We start from the raw sequence: 23808 nt of genomic DNA, 5'->3' as shown, positions 1-23808 counted from the left end.
CTAGCTGGGTTACAGGCTACTTTCATACACTTTTTGGATGTGGTCCCAAGTCTTCCTTGTCTGATGAGTTGCAGGAGTGCAGTGTGCTGTAACCTGTCCTTGTGACGGGGCTGGTTTTACTCATGATTACCCTGAAGTGTTCCAGGGATACCATGACATCTACTGTGTTCTTACTGCAAAACTGGATACTTTACTCAGCAGCAATAGGTGAAAGTTCTGTCCCGAGCCTAGGCAGCCATCAGGCTGGTGTGGTTAAGGAATGCTAGTTTTTGTAATCAATGATGTGCAAGGGATTGGCATGGCTGCCCAGTATAACATCCATGCCTTTGCCTCCCAAGGCTAAAGGCCAGATAGATACCTGTTTACAGGTGGGCAGGAGGGGCCAGGGTTTGTCATGATACCAGAGCAAGAAATTTTTATGCCTTTGGATTTGCACTTGCATGCCCTGACAAGCCATCACACTCCAAATAATACTAGAATTGCTTTAATTGTGGCAAATGATCCACCCACATCTAGTCTGACGTTGCAAGATGAAAGGCCACTGTGTCCAGACCCTGGACATCAAAAGGTGGGTGTTCTACCACTTCACACAACCCCATTTGGGAGTATAATACAAGGCTTCAAACAAGGGAACACTTTAGAGCAAGGCTTGGGGACTTAAATGAAAGTATGATCCATTATCCTGGATAGATACAGAGCCAGGGTAGAGATGTACTTTATAGACAAAATAAATCAAGAGATGCATACGTTTTCATGAGCCCAAGCTTATCTGATGAAAGCTTCTGCCTGACTTGAGACTAACATGGTTAATTACTTCTCTGTTGATATGTATAGTCAGAGATGGTCCCTGCCCCACTAAAGCTTGTGGGCTAAAGAGAAAGGAGAAAATGAAAATTAACCCCATTTTGGAGACTAGGCCTGACATACAGAGAAGCTGAGACGGAAGTATCTGGAGGGCTCAGGCCCCCTGCATTGTTAGTATTCAGCAGGAGTTCATGCCAAACTCCACTGAAAATCTCAGCCCCAAGAGCTATGAAAGCAGTTCATAGCAGAGCTGAGAATTCAGCCCAGTTGTCCTGAATCTCAGTCCACCCTGTTAACCACAAACAATCCCTCTCCTCTGTTTTCACCAAGTACACTACATTTAGACTAAAACCAGCACCTAGACCTGCATAAAAGCTGGACTGTCAATTGAGGGAAGTGAAAGCGTTGCAGCTGAGAAGAGCATATTATGTATGACTCCAGGGGTAAAGTAGCATCACCATTTGATCTGTGACCTGCTTGTTGCATAGCTAATATATATATAAATAAGTTCAAACTTAACTCAAATATGTGGGGGCATTTGTTACTCTTCCCTTGCACTGTGCTAATTAGTAGGGGTACCACACCCTTCATATCCCAGTAAATTGTTGGCTCCTGGTGATGCTCCAACTAATACAATGCTAATTATTTTAATGAGATGGGCTGAAGAATCCAACACATTCATTATTCTATATATCTCTATTGCATCTCCTCTTTAGCTTAAACTTACCCTAGTCTCTATAATTGCTGTTAATGCAGAGGCATCTCCATCCATTACCTAATTTTTGGCATGCCTTCTATTTTTCCCTGATCTTCCTAAAAATGGGATTATCATTGCAGAACAAATTATTCCATATGTGGGTGAAGCATTGTACTGTCCTCATTATTTATATTCCACTCCACTCTTTTCATGTGTTGTTAATGTATTGTTTGAGCACCATTTAGAAGATGTTTTCGTTGAGCTGTACATAATAAAGTCAGGCTCTCTTTCTGTAATGATTACAGTTAATTTTGAGACCAACCATGTGTACAAGTAGTTTGAATAATTCCTTACTTATTATTTGTATGATTATAGTGCCCAAGACTCCAGTTGGGCATCTTCAGTGTGTTATGTTGCGTTTTGGGCTGAATTCAGCCAACAAAACCACAACAGTTCCTTATTTTTCCTCCAATGACAGCATAGGTCTGCTCTAGCTGGGAAAGCTGTCTTGCTTAAATCAAGGAAAGACTAAATTAGGAGATACTAATTAAATAGGGATCTTTCTCAAAGACTGCTTGCAAGTTCAAGTAAATGATGTCAGCCACTTCTCCATCATCTCTTCCTGCACTGAAAAGTTATGGGTAGGTTAAGAGATTAGAGGCGTGGTTTTCTTTGCAGAAGCAGTAGTGGCTAGGATGGACCATTCCAGAACCATCAAGATGTTTTAGCATTTTATTTGTAACGATCATCTGATCCAATTTGATTAGCTCTGAAATAAAAGTTTATAAACTGTAATTCCCAGAATTGTCCCTTCCCATTTTTAAAGATGTGTGCAGCATTGACTACCTCTTTCTCTGACACCCCATGATCAGCAGTCTCCCTTTTTATATTTTGTGAAAAGAGGATCTTAATCTTATGTCTAGAACATCCTCTGGGGTAGAAGGTGAAGCCATCTGTGCAAATTATTTGGCAATATTCTATATAATCTCTTGTTTGCCCAGAACAAGGAACTTGGTGCAGAGGATCGTGTCTTTGGATAGTTTGTGGAGAATAGCTTCTATGCTGGATGCTCCCACCCACTTCTGTCAACAAGAAATACCGTGTTCTGCCCTTAGAGTTTAGCGTGGTGCCTGAATTTATTAACTAGCTTCTTTTTCCTCCATTTAAATGTGATCAGAATCCTGGGAAATAAGTCATTTGTATGAAATAGAATATCCATCATTTCTTTTTATAAATATCAGCAACTTTAGGCAGGCATTACTTGACAATTTAATTGCTGCCTATGGAAAATGGATGTTTGAATAGTTATTTGAGGGTCTCCAAGCTGGAACATATGGAAGCAAAAAAGAAACATTAAGCAGAACGTGAGAGAGTCACAAAAACCTTTCATATCATAGTTCTCTTGTTCAAGATTTTCTGGCTGCTATTCTGATGTGCAATGCAAGATATGATATGCTCCCCTGTAGTCAGATATGTAAATGAATCAGGTCCTCGTCTCAAGAAGAGGAATGGACATGATCTGAAGAAGAGGTTGAGGTTGATTTTGCTTGAAGTGGTGCAAGTGCATGGACTTCACTGGACTTATTCCTGGTTTACATCAGTGTAAATGGTGCTGTCGATTCCAAGAACCTGTTAAGTCCTACTACAATGCAGTTCAAGGAAGCAGCTAGTCGGTAGTGAGTATATGCTCAGTGAAGCCTCTGTTCAGGTGATCAGACTGGCTAGCAGCAGGAACTGCATTTCTATTGCACCCTGTTTGTCCATTAGAAGAGCTTACATCAAGCACATATTATATCTTAAATGTGCTGATTAATGACCTTTATAATTGCTGATGAAGCAAGCCCTCTGCTTATGAAAGCTAATGTTATAAACCTTGGATTTAGTTAATCTGTAACATGGGTGGGCAAAATACCGCCCACAGGCTGGATCTGGCCTGTCAATTGATTTTTATCCAGCCCGTGGGTGTGGCACCATGTGGCAGGCCCTGGCAAAGTAGATTTGGGCCTCAGCCTCCGTTGGCAGGTAGCATAGGTGCCAGCTCTGGCCTCCGCTGGTGCTGTGGATGCAGTCAGCAGGTGCTGGCTCTGGCCTCCACATGGGGAAGGGCGGGGGTGGCAGACCCAAATAATCATCCACCCCTGGTCTATAAAGTGCAAATATACCCTGCTTTCTGCCTGACTTCAGACTAACACAGCTAACTACCACTCTCTCTTTATAATATTGCTATGCATCTCATACCTACTGTACCAGGCTTGGCTGTGCCTAAAAAATCCCAGTAAGAAGCCTTAGTTCTGCTTTAGGCCTCAGCATGAGTGAATTTTTTCTGAGTAAGCAATGCTGTTTTAATTTGCTAGGAGCAGAGCTATTGTGCAAATTTTGTTTTTCATTATTTTAAAAGTGCAGGGTAAGTGCTTGATTGCAGGTGTCATTGGATCAGTTAATTTCATAATTAGGTAACCCTTCTGCTAGGCCCTCAATAGCAATAACATGGGCCTGGCTCAAATTTATGGGTTTCACATACATTTTCCATCTTGACTCAACACCCCACCTAGAATCCTGGGAAAATACATTTTCCCTGGGTGTTTCAAATTGAACAAGCTTCTCCCCTCATGAGGCACAGTAAACTAAAACAGGTTTACTAAAGGAGAGGGCTGACAACCACACAACTTTTAAAAAGAAAACGTTAGCCTTTAAATAATAGCCCAACCCCAAAACAACAGCTTATCATAATGTAGCAAAAATAGATACTTTTCTCTGTTTCTTTGTTCCTTGTTTTAGTATTAACCCCTGCATTCTGTAACTTTCCACCCACATGGTACAGGACAGCCCACTAGGTATGTCTTATAGGTTGCTCAGGTTTTGGTTTGAAATGACCAATCAAAATGTAACACGTCAACTGAAAAAAATGCTAGCTCAATAAAAGCCATGTGCGCTCTTTGTTTAGGGTCGGCACTGATCTGAGCAACAAGCTCCTCTGTTGGCCTGCTTGCAAGCAATAAAATAGTTGGACCCAGCCTGAAAGTGTGACTCTCTTCTAGAGGTGAATTGGACTAGCCTCCAGGTGATAAAATCAGCAATTTATGGAACAATAGGCACCACTATCAGAGTTCTTTTTCGGTTTGTGGAGGGTGAATTTGGTGGCTAGTAAGATTGGTGTAGCTGTTCTGTCTCTTTGGATGCTGCAATTAAATTAACCCCTTAGAGAAAGGTGCTAGTCCTGCAGCAGGGGCTTCTTTTGGTCTGTTACAGAATACACCCAAGGGAGCTTTTCTGCCTAGCCCAGGGAGTCTTACCCTGAGCTACTGTCCAGGGGATGTACTGCTTACGCTAGCCAAAAGCTGCAGGTGCTTGGTAGGAAGGCCTGCACCAGGGGTCCATACCGCTCCTTGTTGTTGCTTTCATCTCCCGGGGTTGCCATCGAAGTAACAAGTGCTTCTTACTACTGAGGTCACTGCCATTGTTCCTCACCACAGCTGGGTGTTACCCCTCGGAACTGCAAGCCCTCCTTTTTAGAGCCTGATTTGTCCAACAGCAGTGTCAGGTGTGAAATATGTGAAGGTATTGGATGGACTCATTAGAATCTAAACTAATTTTTTTGTTGTTGAATTTCCTGATGGCAGCTAATGCATAGCTTTACTTAATGTTCCTAATATATTCAGTGCTGGCCCACATGGTACCACTCTTTCCCACATCTGTGGTTGGAATCATTTAATTTTGGAATACCCCATGTCAAATAAAATAACTGGTGATGAGGATGGGATCCCATGAGGATGGGATCCCATGAGGATGGGATCCCATGAGCAGGGCATGTATTAAAGCAAGCAGAAGAATCTGCTTTAACTGTGAATACCTGAAATCTGTTGGGACTGGAATGACTATCTATACTGGAACAACTGGAGCTTATGACAACACCCTGGAAGATACAGAGCAGCTAGAGCAGTTTTTTTTTGAAGTAAATGAGATTCCCCCATGGAAATATGTAACTACAATGCTGAATTTGGGAGGAAAAACATTTAGTTTACTGTGCACTCTGCTTACCCCAGAGAAACCAGGAAGCAAAATCTTTAACAAATTAGTAATAATAATCCTAGAGCACCTGACACTCAAGCTGTTGAACTATGCAGAAAGAACACAACCTGTTTGCTATGCAACTTCTGTACAGCACCTACTGTTCCTTCACACGAAGTAAGGAGCAGCATAATATCCTTGGCTCTGTATTTCATGTATCTCTTGGAGAGAGAAACAATTCAGTGTTATAGAAGGGGGATCTTTTTGAAGCATGCAGTGGGGCTGTGCACTGTAGCTGGCCCACTACACTTCTCATTGCTTTACAGGTGTGAAGGGAGGAAATAGGCCACAGAAGAGCCTACACAGGTTCTTAACTGAGAGCTGCAAACTGCAGTCAAGGATCTTGGTACAGTAGGAAGCAACTTGGACATACATCATTCTGTTCTGCATATGGTGATATGATAGTTATAGCTGCTGGGCCAGAACAAGGCTGCAGGTTCGTGAATCCTGCTTCAATATATTGCTGACGAAAACAAAGCACAATAACTTTATATGTGGTGTGCAAGGACCTCCCAGGGCAGTGGTATAGACCAGCCCTTAGAGGCACCAGTTGAAACTAGAGTCCCATTGTGCTACTAGATAGAAACATAGTGAAATCCTGGAAGAGCCCAACAGATTCAGTAGATTAGAGATAGAAAAGCAATAAAGTTTTGCATGGAGGGATGGGGCTAAGAGAAACTACACTTTTGGATTGAATGGGACTTAGATGAACAGGGTTGGGATTTAAATGAGTGGATGGTAAGAACTGATTAGTAGATGAGCCATTTGGCAAGACGTGTATGGAGTCTGGACTGGGAGCTCCTCCACCCCTACACTCCTGGCAGAGGGCTCCATAAGGTTCCTTGGTCACACTGGACCTGGGCTCCAGTCGCCACATCAGTCACCCATCGACTCTCATGCCAGCCTTGGGGCATTTTATTAATATGTCCCATAACTCATACCTGGGATCCCCAGTAGTTTATCTAGTATGAAAATAGACATGTGGGTAGTCTAGCTGCCTCTCACCCTCTTCTGCCATGTGTCTTTATCCATTGTCCAAGAGCTTCTCCCATCACTTCTGGCATCCTTTTATCTCTGCCCTGGGGGGTGTCCAGCCAGTCAGCATTGGGACTTACCTCCCAGCTGTGGCTCATGCCCCTGTGGGAAGAGAGCCCATCTGAAGTGAGTCAGGGCCAGGACTCTTCTCATTTGGGGTCCTAGACTCCCTGGGGCTCAGGGTACCTGCTGAGATACTCCCAGCCAGGGCCTCTCCCTGGCAGCTGCTGTTTCTTGGTTGGGAATTCTGGTGGGCAGCATCCAGGCCGTGTCTCACAGTGCTGCGTTCAGTGCTCTGGCCGCATTGTCCCAAGCCAACAGGGCTTTTTGCCAGACCACAGATAAGCGAGAGGGGGCGAGTGGAGTGTTCTCCTTTCCCAATCCTGTCACCCTGCTACACTGCCTTATTAACTTCATGAATCCATGCTAAAGAGTTTAGCAAGCTAGCAAGATTACTTCAGTGCTTTTGTTAACGCATCCAGCTTGTCAGCTTCTTCCAGTCCCTATGGCAAGATTAACAATGTGGTGATGATGCTTTGAAAATATAGGGAAACCAGAATTAAATTGATGCATCAAAAATCATCCCTCTGATGCAGTGCACAAGTGTCACTTGTGTCTTAACTAAACAGAACACTTTATTCTAGATTATAAACAAAGACCAGCATCTTTCCTGCCCAGAGCAGGGGGCCTAGACCCAATGATCTCACGAAGTGCCTTCCAAGCCCTAAACTTCTGTGAATCTAATGCCATAGTATTACCACTTTGCTCCTCTCTCAGCTTTTCTCTCAGGTCTGCTGTGGAGTTCACATGTTCAGACTTGTAATTCTGGTAACCTGAGCAGGGTAAAATGAGGCAAGAGAGGAAGGCACATAGTTAGACAGGAAAGGCTTGCCAAAGGAGAAACTTCAAGGGAACTTTGTGCACAACTGCTGCCTGGCACACAAGCAAAGCGAGGAGGTTCCTGTCATGAGGGCAGTGCAGAAAGGCATGAACAAAGAAGGGAAGAGTGAGAATAGATAAACGGGGATCCTGACGAGACAGTATTACAGAAGAAGAACATCTTCAGAAGCATGTTTCCAGCCCTCTAGAGACACTCTTCTGTCAACTGCTGGACCCAGTGGGCTGGGAGAAACAAATAATAGCATGGGGTTTTCCATCTTAATATGTGAGACACTTCAAAGTAATATTACTAGTCCATGCAGGCCTTATTTATGTCTTAACCTTTGCCTGTCAACATTAAAACAGGACTAGCAAGCTCAAAAGCAAAGGGAGGCAGCACAGTTGTCTCAATAGTTGAAGAAGGGTATTAATGTTCCAATCTTCATTGTTGCCCTGCATTTGAAATGTTATTCATTGTGACCAAGGCCCCCACAAGTCTGGTATCATAGCACCAAACCATGTATAGACAACAGGAATATTAAGTCTCAGATTGAAAGCCATCAAAAACTGGATATGTTTTCAAAAACAAAATGCTACTTTTTAGTGAAGAAACCATTGTTTCCTACTCTATCAATGATATTGTGTCACTGGAGGAAGTAACGTGACACACTTAGGAGCACACTGGGCTATACCTGTAGATGGGAACTCTGTTCCTGCAGACCTCCTAGGTGAGTACGGGCAAGTCTCTCCACTGCTCCTCAAATATGGAAACCTGTGACCCATCTGCTCTGAGATCTACAGACAAAGTTGTAAAAACTCATTCTTCATCTTATCAACAGGGACCCTAGTTTTCTCTGTTAAAAAACCCCAAACAAAAACCCCAATTTTGGGATTAAAAAAAGTAACCCAAAATCCACATTTTTCTGTGATTTTTAAACTGAAAGACCACTATAGATATAGATTAGTGGCATTTCATTTTAACCACAGAAAAATGTGGATTTTGGGTTACTTTTCCCCAGAAAGGTCTGATTTTGACAAATTGGCATTTTTCAATAAAAAATGCTTTGGCATGGGTATAAAATAGTGATTATTAAGGCTGACAACATTTTCCTTTGAAACTTTTGACAGAAAAATGTTATACCCAATTTTGATGAAGGGGTGGGGTGGACAGAATAAATTGATTGTTAAGGCTATTCCGGCCTCAAATCCAAAATTTATTAAACACTTAAGCAATACCAGAACAAAACCCCAAACAGTTTACAAATGTATCCTTACATAGGTCTTCCAAACGATGTGATGACTTGGCTGGTCAGGCATTGTCACAGTATTGGGGGTCACAATCACAGCAGCTGGGTGGTTTGCTTCTCTGGCTTCCCAACTGCTTTTTGGCTATTTTTTTACATCCTTACAACTTTTATTCCCCCATATGATTGACAAGCTCCCACAGGTTATGTCGCAGGCTCCACCAATTGCCCCTTTATAGCAACTATCCCTATTACTTTGTTACCCATAATCTCCCTCTCAGCTTTCTTATTGCTGGATGGATATGTCATTCTTATCACCATCATCAAAATGGCTTCACTTATGTCAAGGCCTGCAGGAAAGGTAGGTTTTTGCCTAATAGTTTTTTTTAAATACATTTGATTTCCATAGAAAATGTATATATTTAAAAACCGTATGCCTGACGACACAAACATATCAGCTGAAACCAGATTATAACCTTTTACTCATTTATAAATGTTTCCACGAAAAACATTTGAACAACAGGACAAATTTAATACTTTATATGTAGCGTGAAGCATAAATTCATGATGCTGTAAGTTTTTAATATCATGATTAGTACTTACAAACATTACTTACATGTGGAAAAATCACAAGTGAATTCTGCATGTCAAATGAACATCAATAAAATAATGTTATATCATGTGATCAGCTATTGTGTATACATTGCAGCTCCCAGAAAGTTTTTTCTAGTAATGTTTTAGAGGATGACTCGGGATGTACAGTAATCCATGTCTTCCTCTCCATGCCCACCAATATAAGAACTCTTCTCCCCCCTGAAACTTCCATTTCAGTCCTCATTAGATTTTTGCAGAATGTATTTTTTGAAGATATTTGATGTAATTCCAGAAACTCTGCAAGAAGATCTCAGCCAAAGCATGCAGCAATCCAGATAAATTCCTGTTCTCTTGGGCATCTGACTCAGGAGCAGAAACCAGAAAGAAAACACAAACAGAAACCAATAATGCAAATATTAAAACAATGATTTAGGATCTCTAAAGAAATCTGTCCAAAGAAGTTATAAGAAATGGGGCTATAACACATTTCACCTTGGGCTTTCTAAATTGAGCTTTGGTGATGCCTATTTCTCTTAAGTCTCCATGTAGGCCATCTGGGTATCTAAATATAAATCACTCCTAGACACCTCCAGCATCTACCTATTGACTGTGTAGGGATCTGAGACACCCAAGCTAATCAAATAGAATCTCCTTTGGGAGCAAGAAGCCCAGTACTAGAGGAATGCAATGTCTAGGCTTCATCCTGCCCTTGGTACATAACTTCCTGCAGTTACCAAGATAAGTGTAATTCAGCTAATAAAACTAAAGAAAGAAAAGAGGATCCCTGACCTGGGAGACTGTGTTGCAGCCGCTTGTGGGGAGTCGTCTTGGGTGTTCTGGTTACTGTTCCATGTTCCTCTGCCCAAAGTAACAAAAAAGCACCTGAGATTTCAAAAATACTCTGATGTTCACTGTTTGACTGAGTCGCGTGCTGCTGCAAAGCCTGAACTGATGCATAAGGATCACATCTGTGGGGGACCACGGATTACATTTGTGGAGGACCAGCAGGTAAAATGATGCTAAGGGGCAATCAGCATGGGTTCATAGCAGGCAGATCCTGCCTGACTAACCTGGTTTCATTTTACAACCGGGTCACAAAATGCTTGGATGAAGGAATAGAGGTAGATGTTATTTTAAAAAGGCCTTTGACACAGTGTCACACTCAATTCTTACACAAAGTAGTCGACTCCAAAATGAACAGGAGTCACCAGTTTGATGAGGTAATAAGTAAAGCTAACCGCACCCTTTCTTGCATAAGTAGGTGCATCACAAACAGGTCTAGGGAGGTGATACTTCCCTTCTATGCAGCATTGGTTAGGCCGCAGCTGGAGTACTGCGTCCAGTTTTGGGCACCGCACTTCAGGAGGGATGTGGATGGCCTAGAGAGGGTTCAGAGGAGGGCTGCTCATCTGGTTACAGGCCTACCGAAAAGGGTCGTCAAAATATGGAATAAGCTCCAAGGGAGGTGGTGCTGTCCCCTTCCTTGGAGGTGTTTAAAAGGAGATTGGACAGACATCTGGCTGGGGTCATTTGACCCCAGCACTCATTCCTGCCCAGGGCAGGGGGTTGGACTCTATGATCTAATAGGTCTAACATCTATAAAACTATAAATCAGACATGAATGGGGAAGCACAGAACTGAGCCTGGGGTTACCTGGGATCTAGTCCCAGCTCTGCCCTAGAGTTCATGTCAAGTCATTTAGGGTGGAAATCTATTGCCTTCTGGGTGCCTAAATGACAGTGTTTCTGCCACATAAGTGAGCTTTTTGATTCCATTACTCTGCAGTGCTTAGGCAAAAATGTATACAAGTACAGTGTATGTGACCAGTAGGCTGGGCAAGTACACAGCTGTGTAAAGGTCATGAAATAGTAGGAGATGAAACCCCATGACTAATGGATGTTAGTGGCCAGAAGAGGAGGGCTCTTGCAGGTTTTAACCCCAGTGGGTAAGTGGTTAGGGCACTCATCCAAGAAGCAGAAGATCTGGGGTATAGGGTGTAGGATCCCTCCCCCAGGTTAGACACCTTCCAGTGCTCACCTCGAAGCCAGGCAGGAGTGGGAATATGTGGGGCCTGGAGGCAGCGAACAAGTCAGAGCATGTGTGGCTTAGTACAAGAGTTGCTGCTCTAAAAAGCAAATGTGCAACAGGGCAATACTGTCTTGGGCAGCAATGCATCCCCCACATGTTCTAGCTTTCCTGCTTTCTGTAACAGGCAGGGTAGAGTTTTGCTGCTGCTGGAGTGGGGAAGAGCACCTCCTGACATGCAGGTGCAGCAGCCCAAAAGCCACCTTTTCTGGTGGCTCTATTGACACTCCCACAGCTGTAGCTATTGACTGAGCTCTGTAGCTTGTGCCTGGACCAGTGAGTGAGCTGCTGGTGGGAAGCTTGGGATATAGAAGCAACACTTCATCTACAGAAACTACTTCCAGTAAAGAACAGTCTTGCTCCTGCTCGTGCAAGAGTCTGGGGCCTAATCAAGTGTGACAGAATAAGGTCGCCCATAGCTACCATAAAGCTCACACTGGCCCCAATCCCACAAGTGATAGAGTCCAAGGAAAGGGCAAGGCTCAGAAAACCCTGAGAGGGATTTCCTCTTTAGAAATCAATCCTAGGATATGGAAACCTAAGACACTGGTGAGTGTGCATTATAGAGGCAAGGATTTTTCTGTTGTTCTCTTTTGTTGGATTGACTCAATATTTTGAAGAGATGTTAGATCAGGTTTCAGGCACAAAATGCCCTTCCTGAGGTCAAAAAACTTGCCTCGTATCTTTCCTGGCCAATGCTCCAGCCCTGCCATGTGCACTGTATGTCACCTCTGCCCAGGGCTACAGACGGTCAACCTTTATCACAAGAGCTCCAGTTACAGGGTTTTCTGCTAAAGCTCTTACATCTCCTGCTTTCAGCTATGAAAGTTCCTAAATACCAACCAACCTTAAGGATTCCAAGCAGAATTTTATTCAGCTTGTCTCTTAAGTGTCAGTGCCAGAGGGAAAGAACATAATTCATTTGCTATGCAACCTGCATGCAGCACTTACTTTTCATCTGCAAGTAGTAAATGGTATCATGGTATCCTTGGTTCCACATTTCACGTAGGTTCTGGAGAGAAAAACCATTCCAGGCTCATAAAATGGAGAGTTTTGGGGGGGGGGTTTGTGATGTGTAGAGCTTTAATAACTAGAAAGACAGTGATAGGTGACTGCATCTGACAATACACATTTTCAGGGGCCTAAAATGAGGGCTAGATTTTCTCAAAGTTGCGGCTGTTTAATAAGGCTCCTCTTGTCTTGACTGTATAGACTGTATGTTTCTCAAAGGGCATCATTGTTTTGGTGGTACAAGATTTTTAGCAATATAAAACTAATGAGTGCTGTGGGCAGCCACAGGTTCAGAGACCCTTGGCTGGGGAGAGACCCCTTGGCCATGGAAAGCCATGCTCTCCAGGGCAACAGCTACGTACAATCACTCTATAGTATAGCTCTCCCCCCCCCGCCAACTCAGACAGCCTCCTGGGCAGCCCAAAAGCCCAGTCAGTCTCAGGCTCCCCAGCAACCTGTAAAGTTCCCCATCTACAGGCAGCCATAGATGGCAAGGATGATGGGGCCTCTGCTGCCACTGCCAAGAGACCACTCACCCTTTCAAGATCCCAATATGCCTGCAATCCAGGAGTCCAGACCACTGTTGGGTCCTGGGATGCAGGCACACCAGGCGCTTAACCTGGCTTAGGAGCCAGATCACAGCTGACCTCTGATCTGTCTCCTGGACTCCATGGTGGGATCTTTATTAATGGTGCCTGCAACCTGGGAGCTGGTTTGCCAGTCTTGGAAGTACTGGGAGGTCGCCCCTGTGCAGGCTGTCAGGGAACCAGCTGTTCTCATTCCCTCCTTTCCCTTGGAGGTGGGAGAAAAAGCAGAGCACTGTGGGATTTGGGGCACAGGGGTATTTCTATGACAGGGGTGGGCAAAATGCAGCCTGTGGGCTGCATGCGGCCCGCCAGGCCATTGTATCCGGCCCACAGGGCCCCTAAAAAATTTAGAAAATTAATATTTATCTGCCCCTGCCTGCCTGGCATGTGGCCCTTGATGGCTTGCCAATACTCAGTAAGCAGCCCTCTGCCTGAAATAATTGCCCGCCCCTGTTCTATGACCTCCTATCTGGCCAGATGTTGAATGTGTCCTGGCATCAGGATGGCATCCAAGCCTGCCCAGATATATCTACAAGAGCAACATTACAACTCGGAGTACAGTTCTAAAGATATTACTGAACTTATACACTTCAACATCACACACAACTTCACTTCCTCCAGACCATGGGTATAGCTATAGGCACCAAAATGGCCCCACAATATGCCAAACTTTTTATGGACCACCTGGAAGAAGAATTCTTTAAGAACTGCATCAAACCCACACTATACCTAAAATATATAGATGATATCTATCATTTGGATCAAATACCTGGAATCTTTGCCTGATTTGCATCACAGATTTAACAAACATCACCCCTCCATCAGACTGTCTCTGAAATACTCCAGCACCAACATTCCCTTTTTAGACACCAGGATCAATATCCAGAATGGTGAAATACAAATCAGCATATACAAGAGACCCATGGACCAACATGCATAGCTATTGTAAAAAGAACAATTTTTACAACTTTTTACGTGGTCGAATAAAAGATATCATGTCTACCTGAAGAACCTTGTCTGCCTATGTCCTTAGACCAAGATGGCTACAACCAACAACCCTATGGAAATGGATGCAACTTTGAAATAAGAATTCAGGCCCTGCTGGTTCACTGGGCTCATCTTTCCTGTGCTTCTTTTTTCTCCAATTTATTGTTGTTATCTTGAGCTAATTGGAGCCCTCAGATAATCTGCAAAGGGTCTGATAGAAGCATGGGACATTCTTGTGAGGCAGCTTTTGAGCTGGAGTAAATTGGGCAGAGCTCCAGGGGCTGTGACTAGTTGCACCAGACACAGCTCTGTCCCTGAGACTACTTACCAGGTATAAAGGAGGAAATATGCCGTAGGAGATCCTGCACAAGTTCTCAACTGAGATCTGAAAACTGAAGTCAAGGACCTTGATAGAGTAGAAAGCAGCTGGACAATCTCTTGGACATATGTCATTCTCTCCTGCAAATGGTGATACGTAAATTGTAGTTTCTGGGTCAGAGAGGGGATGCAGGCTTGTGAATCCTCCATCAATATATCGCTGAGGAAAACAAAGCACAATATATATGTTTTAGGAGGACCTCCCAGTGCTGTGGTGTAGACCAGTCCATAGAGATCCCAGTTAAGACTAGAATTCCATTGTGGTACTGGACACAGACATAGTGAGAGCCTGGAAGAACCCAGCAGATTAAATGGATAAGAGAGAAAAGCAATAGGGAAAAAGAGTGGAAGTTGTATGCTCAGGGCAACACAGCATCTTAATGGTGAATCAGTGATCCGCTGACTGTACTGCCTGTTATGGAAAAGCTGGTAGCAATGAACAGCACTTCAGGGCTTTCCTGAGTCACAGCTTCTGACTCAGAAATATCATCAGGAATGTATTGCAAGGCAACAATACATTGAGGAGGTTTAGGGTGGAGATATGGGCCAGAATGTTTTGGGTAGCAAGGGAGAGCTCTAGACAGCAAGAGCCCAGGAGGTGCGCATCATCCCTGTCAAGTCTGGGAGTCCACAACGTGGCCCAGGTTGATGCAAGCATTCTTATCCCCCTGTGAAAAGCTGCCAAAGAGCTTACCACGCCTCGGAAGGAAGGAGGGATCCATCCCCAAATAACCGGAATAAAGCAGCTGCAGAGCACTGCCTACAGCCAAAGGAGAGAATAAAAGAGTAAACACATTTGTAGTGAAAAAGATGGGACCGGTCCTATTTAGTGCTTTGCATTCCTCATTTCACAGACTGAGAAACTGAGCTGATAATGTGGATACACAGATGTGATTTAGCTAGCTCAATGGCAATTTTTGTCACATGGACACAGAAAAAGTGTAACAAGGAAACAAGAGAGGTATCACGTGGACAGGTGCCCACAAAGTGGAGTTACCATGGCCAAAGTAACTCAGCAGATCAGTGACAAAGCTAAGAAGAGAACCTATGTGCTCCTATAGATGTGCAGACTTGATTTATTGAGTCTGCTGGAGCACAGAAATTACCGTGCTCCAGCAGCCTCCTGTGTCATGTACATCAGCATCCCTATGCTGAAAAATGGTGACGAGACACTTTGAACTAAAGCTCCTTCAATGAGCTAAAGTACTCTGCTGCCTTTTTTCAGCGTGGAGGATGCTGACACACATGATATTTGGACACTTCTAACTAGCATTGCTCTCTAATTCAAGCACCCCCCTGCACCTCTGGAGCACATGTAAAAATGCCCTATGATTTGTGTGGCTCCAGCTGTTCTTTTCCATGAAACCAATGCTGGGTTTGTGGTTTTGCACTTGGCACATACTAAGATCAACTAAACATGGAAAAATTCAGCCCTTCTGATAAGCACACTTACTGTTCCAACTCTGGGATTTTTTTATCACTTTATTCCAAACTGCAAGGAAAACAAAGTCTGTTTTACCTGAATGACCTCCTCCTTTGAGCAGAAGTCTGAAATTACAACTTTCTGGCCATCTGGCAGACGTGTGAGACCAATATGAAGTCTCCCTGAGGCCAGCTGGTGACAGTTTTCGGTCAGGCCTTTACGCAATCCCTTTTCCAAGAGCTTAAGGAAATGAAAACGTGGAGAGTAGGGGCCGAGGAGTGATTTCTTACTTTTTTCCATTACCTCAGAGTAAATTTCATCCACAATTTCTAAGGTAAAAAAAAAATTTCCATTATAACCAGTTCAAGTCTTGCCCTCTGCTCATGGGGCCCAGTCAAGTCAAAGGGAGTTGTGTGCATATATCTGACGTGTGGTTTGCTCTCCCAGGGATTTTTACTTAATCCGAGGACAGTTTTATGAGTGCTTTCCAGTTCTGGGTGTCTTCATTTCTAGAAGCTCAACTTGAGACAGATCATTATAGATTACTGCTATTGCAGCAATGCCTGATGCCTTAGCCATTCTCCAGGTCCTACAGAGTAAGGAGCTGCCCATAGCCCAAAGTTTCAGTCTGACTACACAAGACATATCATCCTGTCCTTTCTGATCAAATTACCACTCCTTTGCCTCTCCTTTCACAAGCAATCATGGGGCAGTTTCTTACGTCTGGACCTGAAGTAATGCAAATGCTATTCCTCAGTAACTTCTTTGTTTAAAATAAACCTAGGCATCTCCTTTGCCCTCGGGACCTTCTGCCTCTCTTCCCTTAGCTACGGTGAGTGGGTTGAGCTAGTCTCAGGAGCTTTCCTTTCTATGTCAGTCCCTGTAGGAGGGAGGGTCTCAAGCCTAGAAAGACATGAGGATTGCTATTGGAAGCAGCTCCCAGCAACACAACTAGTACTGACTCTTCCAGTGGCAGGCTTGGAGGCCCCTTTCCCCTAGCAGACCTGGTAGGTAGGCTGAAGATAGTGTGGGGAATGGTGGGACTTGTGGCTGGGAATCATGGTGAAGTCAGCATGGTGAGATGGAATTGGAGAGAAAATGTGTGAAATAAATAAAAGCCTTGACACTTCGAAGTAGGCCTCCAGGCTGGACAGACTATCATTACTCCCATTTGATCTTGAAAACTAAGCTGTCCAGGGCTTGGCTACTATGCAGAGGGGAGACTTGTTTCATAATCCCAGGAGCCACTGATGGGAGCCAGAAGTACAAGTGGAGTCAGGCCCTGTTCTTAGCATGTCTGGGTGCTGTGTGCTGTAACTACGTGCCCCTGACATGGCTGGTTTTATTTACAATAGGTCTGATATGCTCAGAGGACACCGCAATATTTAGTGCTTTCTTACGGCGAAGTTGGACGGTTTATTCAACAGAAGCAGGTGAACAGTTTGTCCCAAGCGTAGGTAGCTGTAAGGCCAGTGGAATCTCAGTTTCTGTAACCAGTGGCATGGAAGGGAGTGGTGTCTGGCTAGCATCGAATTCAGCTGCCTTTTTCCTCCTAAACCCAATGGCCAGATACTCATTTACAGCTGGCTCAGCAGGGGCAGAGAACAAGACATAACTCCCAGACAAGACCTGTGGCTTTAGAGTCACACTGTCATGCCCTGATTGGTAAGCCATCACACTCCAAATGATTGGAGGTTTGCTTGAATTCACATTTATAACCTTCTCGCATCCAGCCTGAAATTCCTAGATGAAGGGCCAGATGAATGCCTGGCAAAACGAGTAACATACACAGAGTACAACTAGGAATTAAACTGGTCCATCATGTCCAGACCCTGGACAGCAAAATATGGGTGTTCTAGTACTTCTCACAGTGCCACTTGGGAATATAAAACAAAGTTTCCAAAACCCTCCCAAAAAACCCACAATCAAAAAACCAGACCAGGGGAGCGCTCTTTAGATCAGGGCTTGAAGACTTAGCTGGGATTCTGACTTCATTATTGTGGATGCCATTCATACATATAATATAGGCAGAGGTGGTCTCTGCCTCTAAAACCTTGTGTCCTGAATTGACAATGAGAAAATAAAGAAAAACCCTCCACTTCAGAGACTGTTGGTATATAACCAGAATTCTTGGCAAACTCCTTTGAAAAACTCAGCCCGAGTAACTTGCCAAGGCCAACTCAGCCCAAGTGACAGGGTGCTTATTGAGCCTATCACTTTAAGAAGGGAAGAAACGGCTTGAGGAGCAACCTGCAGGTGTGACAGGGGCCAATTAGAGTCACTTGACCAAAAAGGGGGCTGGGCTTGATGCATATAAGCCCAGGGCAGGAGCTGGTCAAGGAGTCTAGCTCTGAGAGCCACAGGGAGAGGAGCTCCTGGGCAATATCTGAGCTGGGGGTAAGCAACTCTGGAGGTTTGTATAAGAGACTCAAGGGAGGTATAGAGGTCCCAGATGGCCCAGAGGGGAGACAGGTTTATAGCCCATGGGCAGGGGTGGTGGGCAGGTGTCAGCAGAGCCAAGGAGCCCAGAGGTCTGTAGCCCAGGAGGAGCGGGTGTCAACAGAGTCAGGGAGCTCGAAGATCTCACTGGTGCAGGAGTGGGACCAGGGTCCAGAGATGGGCCAAAGGCCATGGAGGCCTGCAGCTGGAGACTGTTGGAGCTAGGGGAGCCCAGGAGTCTTAATTGGCTGGGAACGGGGCCAGGATCCAGGGGGCCAGTTAAAGTCTGGAGGTTACAGCTGGGTCAAGGAGTCTGTAGCCCAAGAGGGGTGAGGACTGGGGCTGGGAGCCCATAGCCCAGAAGGGCCATGTCAGCAGGAATGAGTATCATGTACTAAATTAGTGCTTAAGGCAGAGAGTGGAGACACCTGAGATCAGGAGTGTGAGATCTGATTTGGGAAGTCCTGAGGCAGCCTCCCTTTAAAAAAAAAAAAAAAAAAAAAAAGGAAAAAAAGAAAAATACATTAAGGCATGGCAGAAGAGAAGGGGAGAGTGCCCAAGACAGCCAGACTAGACAAGGGCAGAGGGGGCTCCAGGTGCATCATGGCCACCCCTGGAGTTGAACCCCGTTACATGAGGTGTGTTGGCCAGAAAGAAGGCCATACAGGAAGGTTAGAGGAGCAGACCCATAAGCGAGTGAGGACTAGTGGTTGTATGCTTGCTCCAGCAGTGTTTTAACTGGCCTAGGAGTGGGGCCAGGGTCTAATTAAGGACCGAAGGCCAGGAGGGCCACAGCCAGAGATGTAGGAGGTCAGGAAGCCTGCAGCCCAGGAAGGGGCTGGCTAGGGCAGTGACATCTGAATTAACGGGGGGTCTTTTAAAGGAAGGAAAGTCTGGGAGGTAAAGAAGACCCACGGGGTGAGTGCTAGAGGACAGGAGAAAGTGCAGTAACTGGAGAGGGCTTGTGAGGTGCACAAAATAAAGATGCTCAGAATGGGCAGCCTTAGAGATCTGCATAGGAGACACCTAGGAAGCCCAAGAGTGGGAATCTCCTGGTCCTGGGTAAGATCTGAAACTGCACTCTTCCAAGGGCTGGTTAATGTGGTGGGGCCAACTGTGGCAGGGTAGCCTCTATAAAATACCACACATTACCACCTCCAGGAAAGGTGAGTATGGGGTGTCTGAAAACCCCAGCTTTCACTGCCGTTTGGGTTATTCTGTGGCAGGAAAAAGGCTAGGGGAGCACACCCCAAAAGAAGAGCACTTACTTGATGGAAGCAAAAGGATGAATACCCCTGGGCAAGTGTGAACTAAGGTGTGGGGGGTGGAGGGGGGTATGTGACAGGGCTCTTAGCATGCCTGTCACTTGATGAGGTGAAGAGGCTGCTTGAGAAGCAGGCTGCAGGTATGGCAGGGGCCAACTGAAGAGCCACCTGGTCAGAAAGGGACTGGGCTTAAAGCATACAAGTCCAGGGCCTGAGCTGGCCAAGGAATTTGGCCATGAGAGCCACAGAGAGAGGAGCTCCTGGGAAACATCTGAGCTGTGGATAAGCAACTCTGGCAGTATTATCTGTGAGGCATGGGTGCAGTCGGGGTGGTTGGAGCCATGTAATTTGTTCTCAAGGCAGGGAGCAGAGACACCTGAGCTAAGAAATGTGAGATCTGACTTGGGAAGCCCTGAGGCAGCCTCTCTTTAAAAAAAACAAAAAAACAAAAAAAAAAACCAAGACAAACCCCCCCCCCAGAACCCCCCCCATCAAATCATGACAGGCGAGGAGAAGGAAAGGATGCCCAAAGAGAGCCAGACAAGACAAGGACCGAGGGGCTTCCATGTGCATCATGGCCACCCCTGGAGTTGAGTTCTTGGTTCTGCCATGATGTAACAGGGTTCAACTAAATAAGTTGCCTTCCTTAATCGCAAAGCAATCCCCCTTTCCTCTGCTTTCACTTAGCACCTTATGTCTAGACTAAAACCAGCACCTAGGCATCCATGAAAGCAGGACTGTCAATGAGGGGAACCTAAAGCATTGCAACTGAGGAAAACATACTGTGATACCAAAGGGAAGCAGTGTCACCATCAAATCTATTTGCTGAGTAGCTAGCATGCACACACCCACAGATTTCAGTCAAGTTTGAAATAACATTATTTATATAACATTAATTCAAATTTGACTCAAAAGTATGGGAGCATTTGTTACCATACATTCTGCAGTACGTGCACTCTGCAGTTACGGGTATTGGATTAAAAACTGATGTTCAGGAAAATGGACTAGATAATCTCTACTGGTCCTTCCGGTCCTATGCCTTTGATCCAGTCAGTAGTTAGACTATTCTAAGTGAAGTGCTAGGGGAAGTCACATATAACAATACACCAAACAAACTAAACCATTCATCCGCCTTACCTTGGTTGCCACCACAGGCCAATACTGCAGCTGCGATTGCTCCACTTGATATTCCAAAGAATTTGGCTGCCGATCCCAGCATCTCAGGTGCTAATTCTTGCAGGGCCTGAATAACTCCTAGCTCATAACCGAGGATAAATCCACAGCCACAAAAGCTAACAGACTGTGCAGGGGAGCCACCGCTGACTTGATCTGTCTCATCCATTCCCACTCACAGGAGCTCAACCAGTGCACGGAGCTGATGGCAGAGGCTGGGAGGCTCTGCGCACTGCTACACAGCACACTGCTTGCTAGCTGCTGGAGTGTGCTTAGCAATCGTACTGTCTCCAGATGTCTAGGACCATAAATGACAGCTGTGAGCAGAGCTGTGACAGGTTTTAAGGCTAGGACTTTTTATATGATACTACTTATTTAAATTACTCCATGCAGTAGTTCCAAAAACACCCAGTAAGTTAGTAAACACCAGGGCTAAAACAACCCACTCATGAAATGTATCAGTCCTGTAAGGTATTCTGTAATACCCGTCTACTTGGCAAGTAGTATGGTGCCATCTGTGCTTTATTTCAAAATTTACCCTAAGCTATAATTACTACAGGCAACACACCTTTCTTATTCTGGTACATTCAATATCACAGTATCTAAGTACTGCCAGCACCTTACCAGGCAGTCTTCCATTTGGCAAAAACATACAGCTGTCTCAAGCAATACGTTTGGTAACTCAAAGAAACACTCAAACTTCGCATTTCAGTGAGCTCTCCTTACAAGGACAGTCTGGAGCCTGACCTGAACAACTCACCTGTCACCGTCTTTCTCTTTTGATGTCAGCTCTGGGATTTCTCTCTTTACTCTTAGGACAGTCTTTGGGCAGTCTCCAGAGCTTTCTGAACTCAGTGGAGAGATTCTTTTCACCATCAGCAAATGTATGAAAAAGCTTGTAGTGACCAACCTTCATTCATTTTCCAATAGAAGAATATTTTGTTTCCTGGTTTGACTACCACTTAGGAGATATTTTTACTCAGCTGGACAGAATAATGTCCTTGTCTTTTTTCTTAGTGGTTACAGTTAATTTAAAACCCAGCAGTATGTATGAGCAGTTGGAATGATTCGTTATTAATATAATTGTACTAACTAATTCAGTTTTAGTACTGGTATAAATTAATCCTTTCCACAACTTTAGCTTATATAACACCACCTTTTGAGGGAGACTTCTCAAAGGTTGCTTGCAAGTCCAAATAAAAGAGACCAATCCTTCTCTCTCAGCCCCTACCACAGGGGTTACCAATGTTTTGGAGTGGGGGCCACATGGAAAGAGCTTAGTTGTGTGCCTCATAGAGCCTCGTTAGGTGATCTAAGTCCTCCACTGGGCTACCGAGACATTGTGGAATCTCCATCCTTGGGAATTGTGGCATGCCTGTCCTTGGAAAATTTTGAAGAGCTGGTTAGATAGACACTGGGCTGGGATGGTCTGATCAGGGATAATCCTGCCTCCAGCTCATGATGACCCTTCCAGCCCTATTTTCCTGTGATCCTACAGAAACAACCCCCTTGAGAGAAGGTTGTGACAAGTGAGTATTCACCCTGGGAATATCTTCTGCTCAGGAACATAACAGAGGTGGACAGAGACTATTTTTAAAGGCCATGTCTCTGAGCAAATGGCTGCATCACCAATATCCCCACAGAAAGATGACCAGGTGAAGAATCTAGAATAGGATGCCTGGCCTCAGGACAATGACAAACTGTAGCATGTTGGGCTCCCGGGGTGGCTGTGAATGTCCCCTGGCAGCTCTGCAACCATGCCCCACTCTGCCTTCCCTTCTCACCCACCACACCTTGATGGAATAGTAATAGGAAGGCTGCCTATGGGCCTTTGCGTGGCTCCAGTCCAACTGGCCCCCCACTGGGGTTTCTCAGCACCCTACTGGTCTCTACTCCTCCCAGGCCCCTTGATGGCCTCTCTAGTCAACCATGCCCTTGTTGGGGCACCTACAGACTTAAGGGTTATTTGCATAGCTCCAGTCCTTCCCTACACCATGCCCCAAGCCTCATTGGTGTTACTGTAATGTTGATTGCCTGTTGGGCTTTGGCTTCATTAGCTGCCACCCCTTTACTCTCAGTTAGGCCTTTTAGCCTGGACCCACTGTATCAGATCTGGCTTCGAGGCACCCGGCCTCTGGCCTCTGTTTGGTTGTGCCCCTAGCCTGCCTGGCTCTGTGGCTTCACTCTGTCTGCTTTGAACACCCCTCTGGCATGAATGGGACCTCTGTATACTGCCCTTACAGTCCCAACTCAAACCGCTGGTCTAACTTCAGCATAAACAATAAACCCCTGGGCTATAATATAAACATAAAAGGGAAGCCACCCTCTGCCTGGTTAAGAGGAAAAACTGTCCCTTACCTCTTAACCTAGGATAGCCTCCCAGCCCTGGGCTATATCCTAGTGTAGTGCTTCCCAAACTTTTCCTCACTGTGGCCCCTCCCTCCCAACTCACATCTGCCCATCCCTGTGCCTTCATCCACTGATGTTGCCACCCCATTTGAGGTTGTGACCTACAGTTTGGGAACTGCTGTCCTAGTGAGCTCCTCTAGCCTCACCAGGGATCCATATGGAGCACCCTTCAAGGGCCCTGATGCCAGGAGCTCTTCATCCTGTAGCTGCCAGGGAGAGACTAGCCCAAATGTCAGGCTTATCTCCTCCCAGGGCCCTGCACCCTTTGGGTCAGCAGACTTCCTGGGCTGCCTGCAGGTGCCTGCTAATTGGCCCAATTGCCCCTTTGCCAAAGTGCCCTGCAGTGCTCCCTGGCTGGGCTGTTTCTGCCCTAAAGGAACAGAGAGTCCCAGGCTGGCTCCGTAACCTCACTCTGCCTGTCCCAGGCTCTGTGTTGCATAAGATCCCAGATTCACAGCAGAGATGAGATCAGACCTGGGAGATGGTTTCATAGTTTCATAGTTTCTAGGGTCATAGATTCATAGATTCATAGATTAAGGGTCGGAAGGGACCTAGTAGATCTTCTAGCCCGACCCCCCGCCAGGGCGGGAGAACAACAAAAACCCCAAAAAGAGAAATGGGACTCAAACGAGTCCAGCTAGGTGGGCATCCAGCCTCTTCTTAAAGACCCCCAGGGTAGGGGCCAGCACCACTTCCCTTGGAAGTTGGTTCCAGCTCCTAGCCGCCCTAA

The 23808-nt window shown here is 45.3% G+C and overlaps 1 protein-coding gene and 1 long non-coding RNA gene across 2 annotated transcripts; both read right to left on the bottom strand.

Annotated features, from left to right (window-relative positions):
• Positions 1-9288: 9288 nt before the first annotated feature.
• LOC109295199 lies at positions 9289-10299 on the bottom strand. The gene is made up of 2 exons (XR_002096689.1): positions 10111-10299; positions 9289-9680 (listed from the first exon to the last, which is right to left on the bottom strand). It is a non-coding gene; the product is annotated as an uncharacterized LOC109295199 (long non-coding RNA).
• A 1127-nt stretch (positions 10300-11426) lies between these two features.
• On the bottom strand, positions 11427-21123 carry LOC109295082 (patatin-like phospholipase domain-containing protein 1). Its single transcript, XM_019513735.1, has 7 exons — positions 20634-21123; positions 15889-16121; positions 15064-15129; positions 14320-14529; positions 12954-13007; positions 12358-12418; positions 11427-11446 (listed from the first exon to the last, which is right to left on the bottom strand). Exons 1-7 carry the CDS (start codon positions 20836-20838, stop codon positions 11427-11429), a joined length of 849 nt encoding a protein of 282 aa, XP_019369280.1. The 5' UTR covers positions 20839-21123.
• Positions 21124-23808: the final 2685 nt, after the last annotated feature.

The sequence above is a fragment of the Gavialis gangeticus genome, unplaced genomic scaffold (genome assembly GCF_001723915.1).
Source record: "Gavialis gangeticus isolate Ggan-Ray unplaced genomic scaffold, GavGan_comp1, whole genome shotgun sequence".
Classification (NCBI taxonomy): Eukaryota; Metazoa; Chordata; order Crocodylia; family Gavialidae; genus Gavialis; species Gavialis gangeticus.
The sequence above is the reverse complement of the archived record's forward strand: the minus strand, read 5'-3'. Positions and strand labels throughout refer to the sequence as shown.

What these genes read in the sequence shown, in the direction of transcription:
- LOC109295082 (XM_019513735.1), bottom strand. Translation starts at nt 20,838, where the DNA reads ATGGATGAGACAGATCAAGTCAGCGGTGGCTCCCCTGCACAGTCTGTT. An exon ending in CAAAGGAGGAGGTCATTCAG is followed by an intron (nt 15,130 to 15,888) that starts GTAAAACAGACT and finishes CTTTGGCTGTAG; the next exon opens with GCAGTGCTCTGCAGCTGCTT. An exon ending in TTACTACTTGCAGATGAAAA is followed by an intron (nt 11,447 to 12,357) that starts GTAAGTGCTGCA and finishes TTTGCTTTTTAG; the next exon opens with AGCAGCAACTCTTGTACTAA.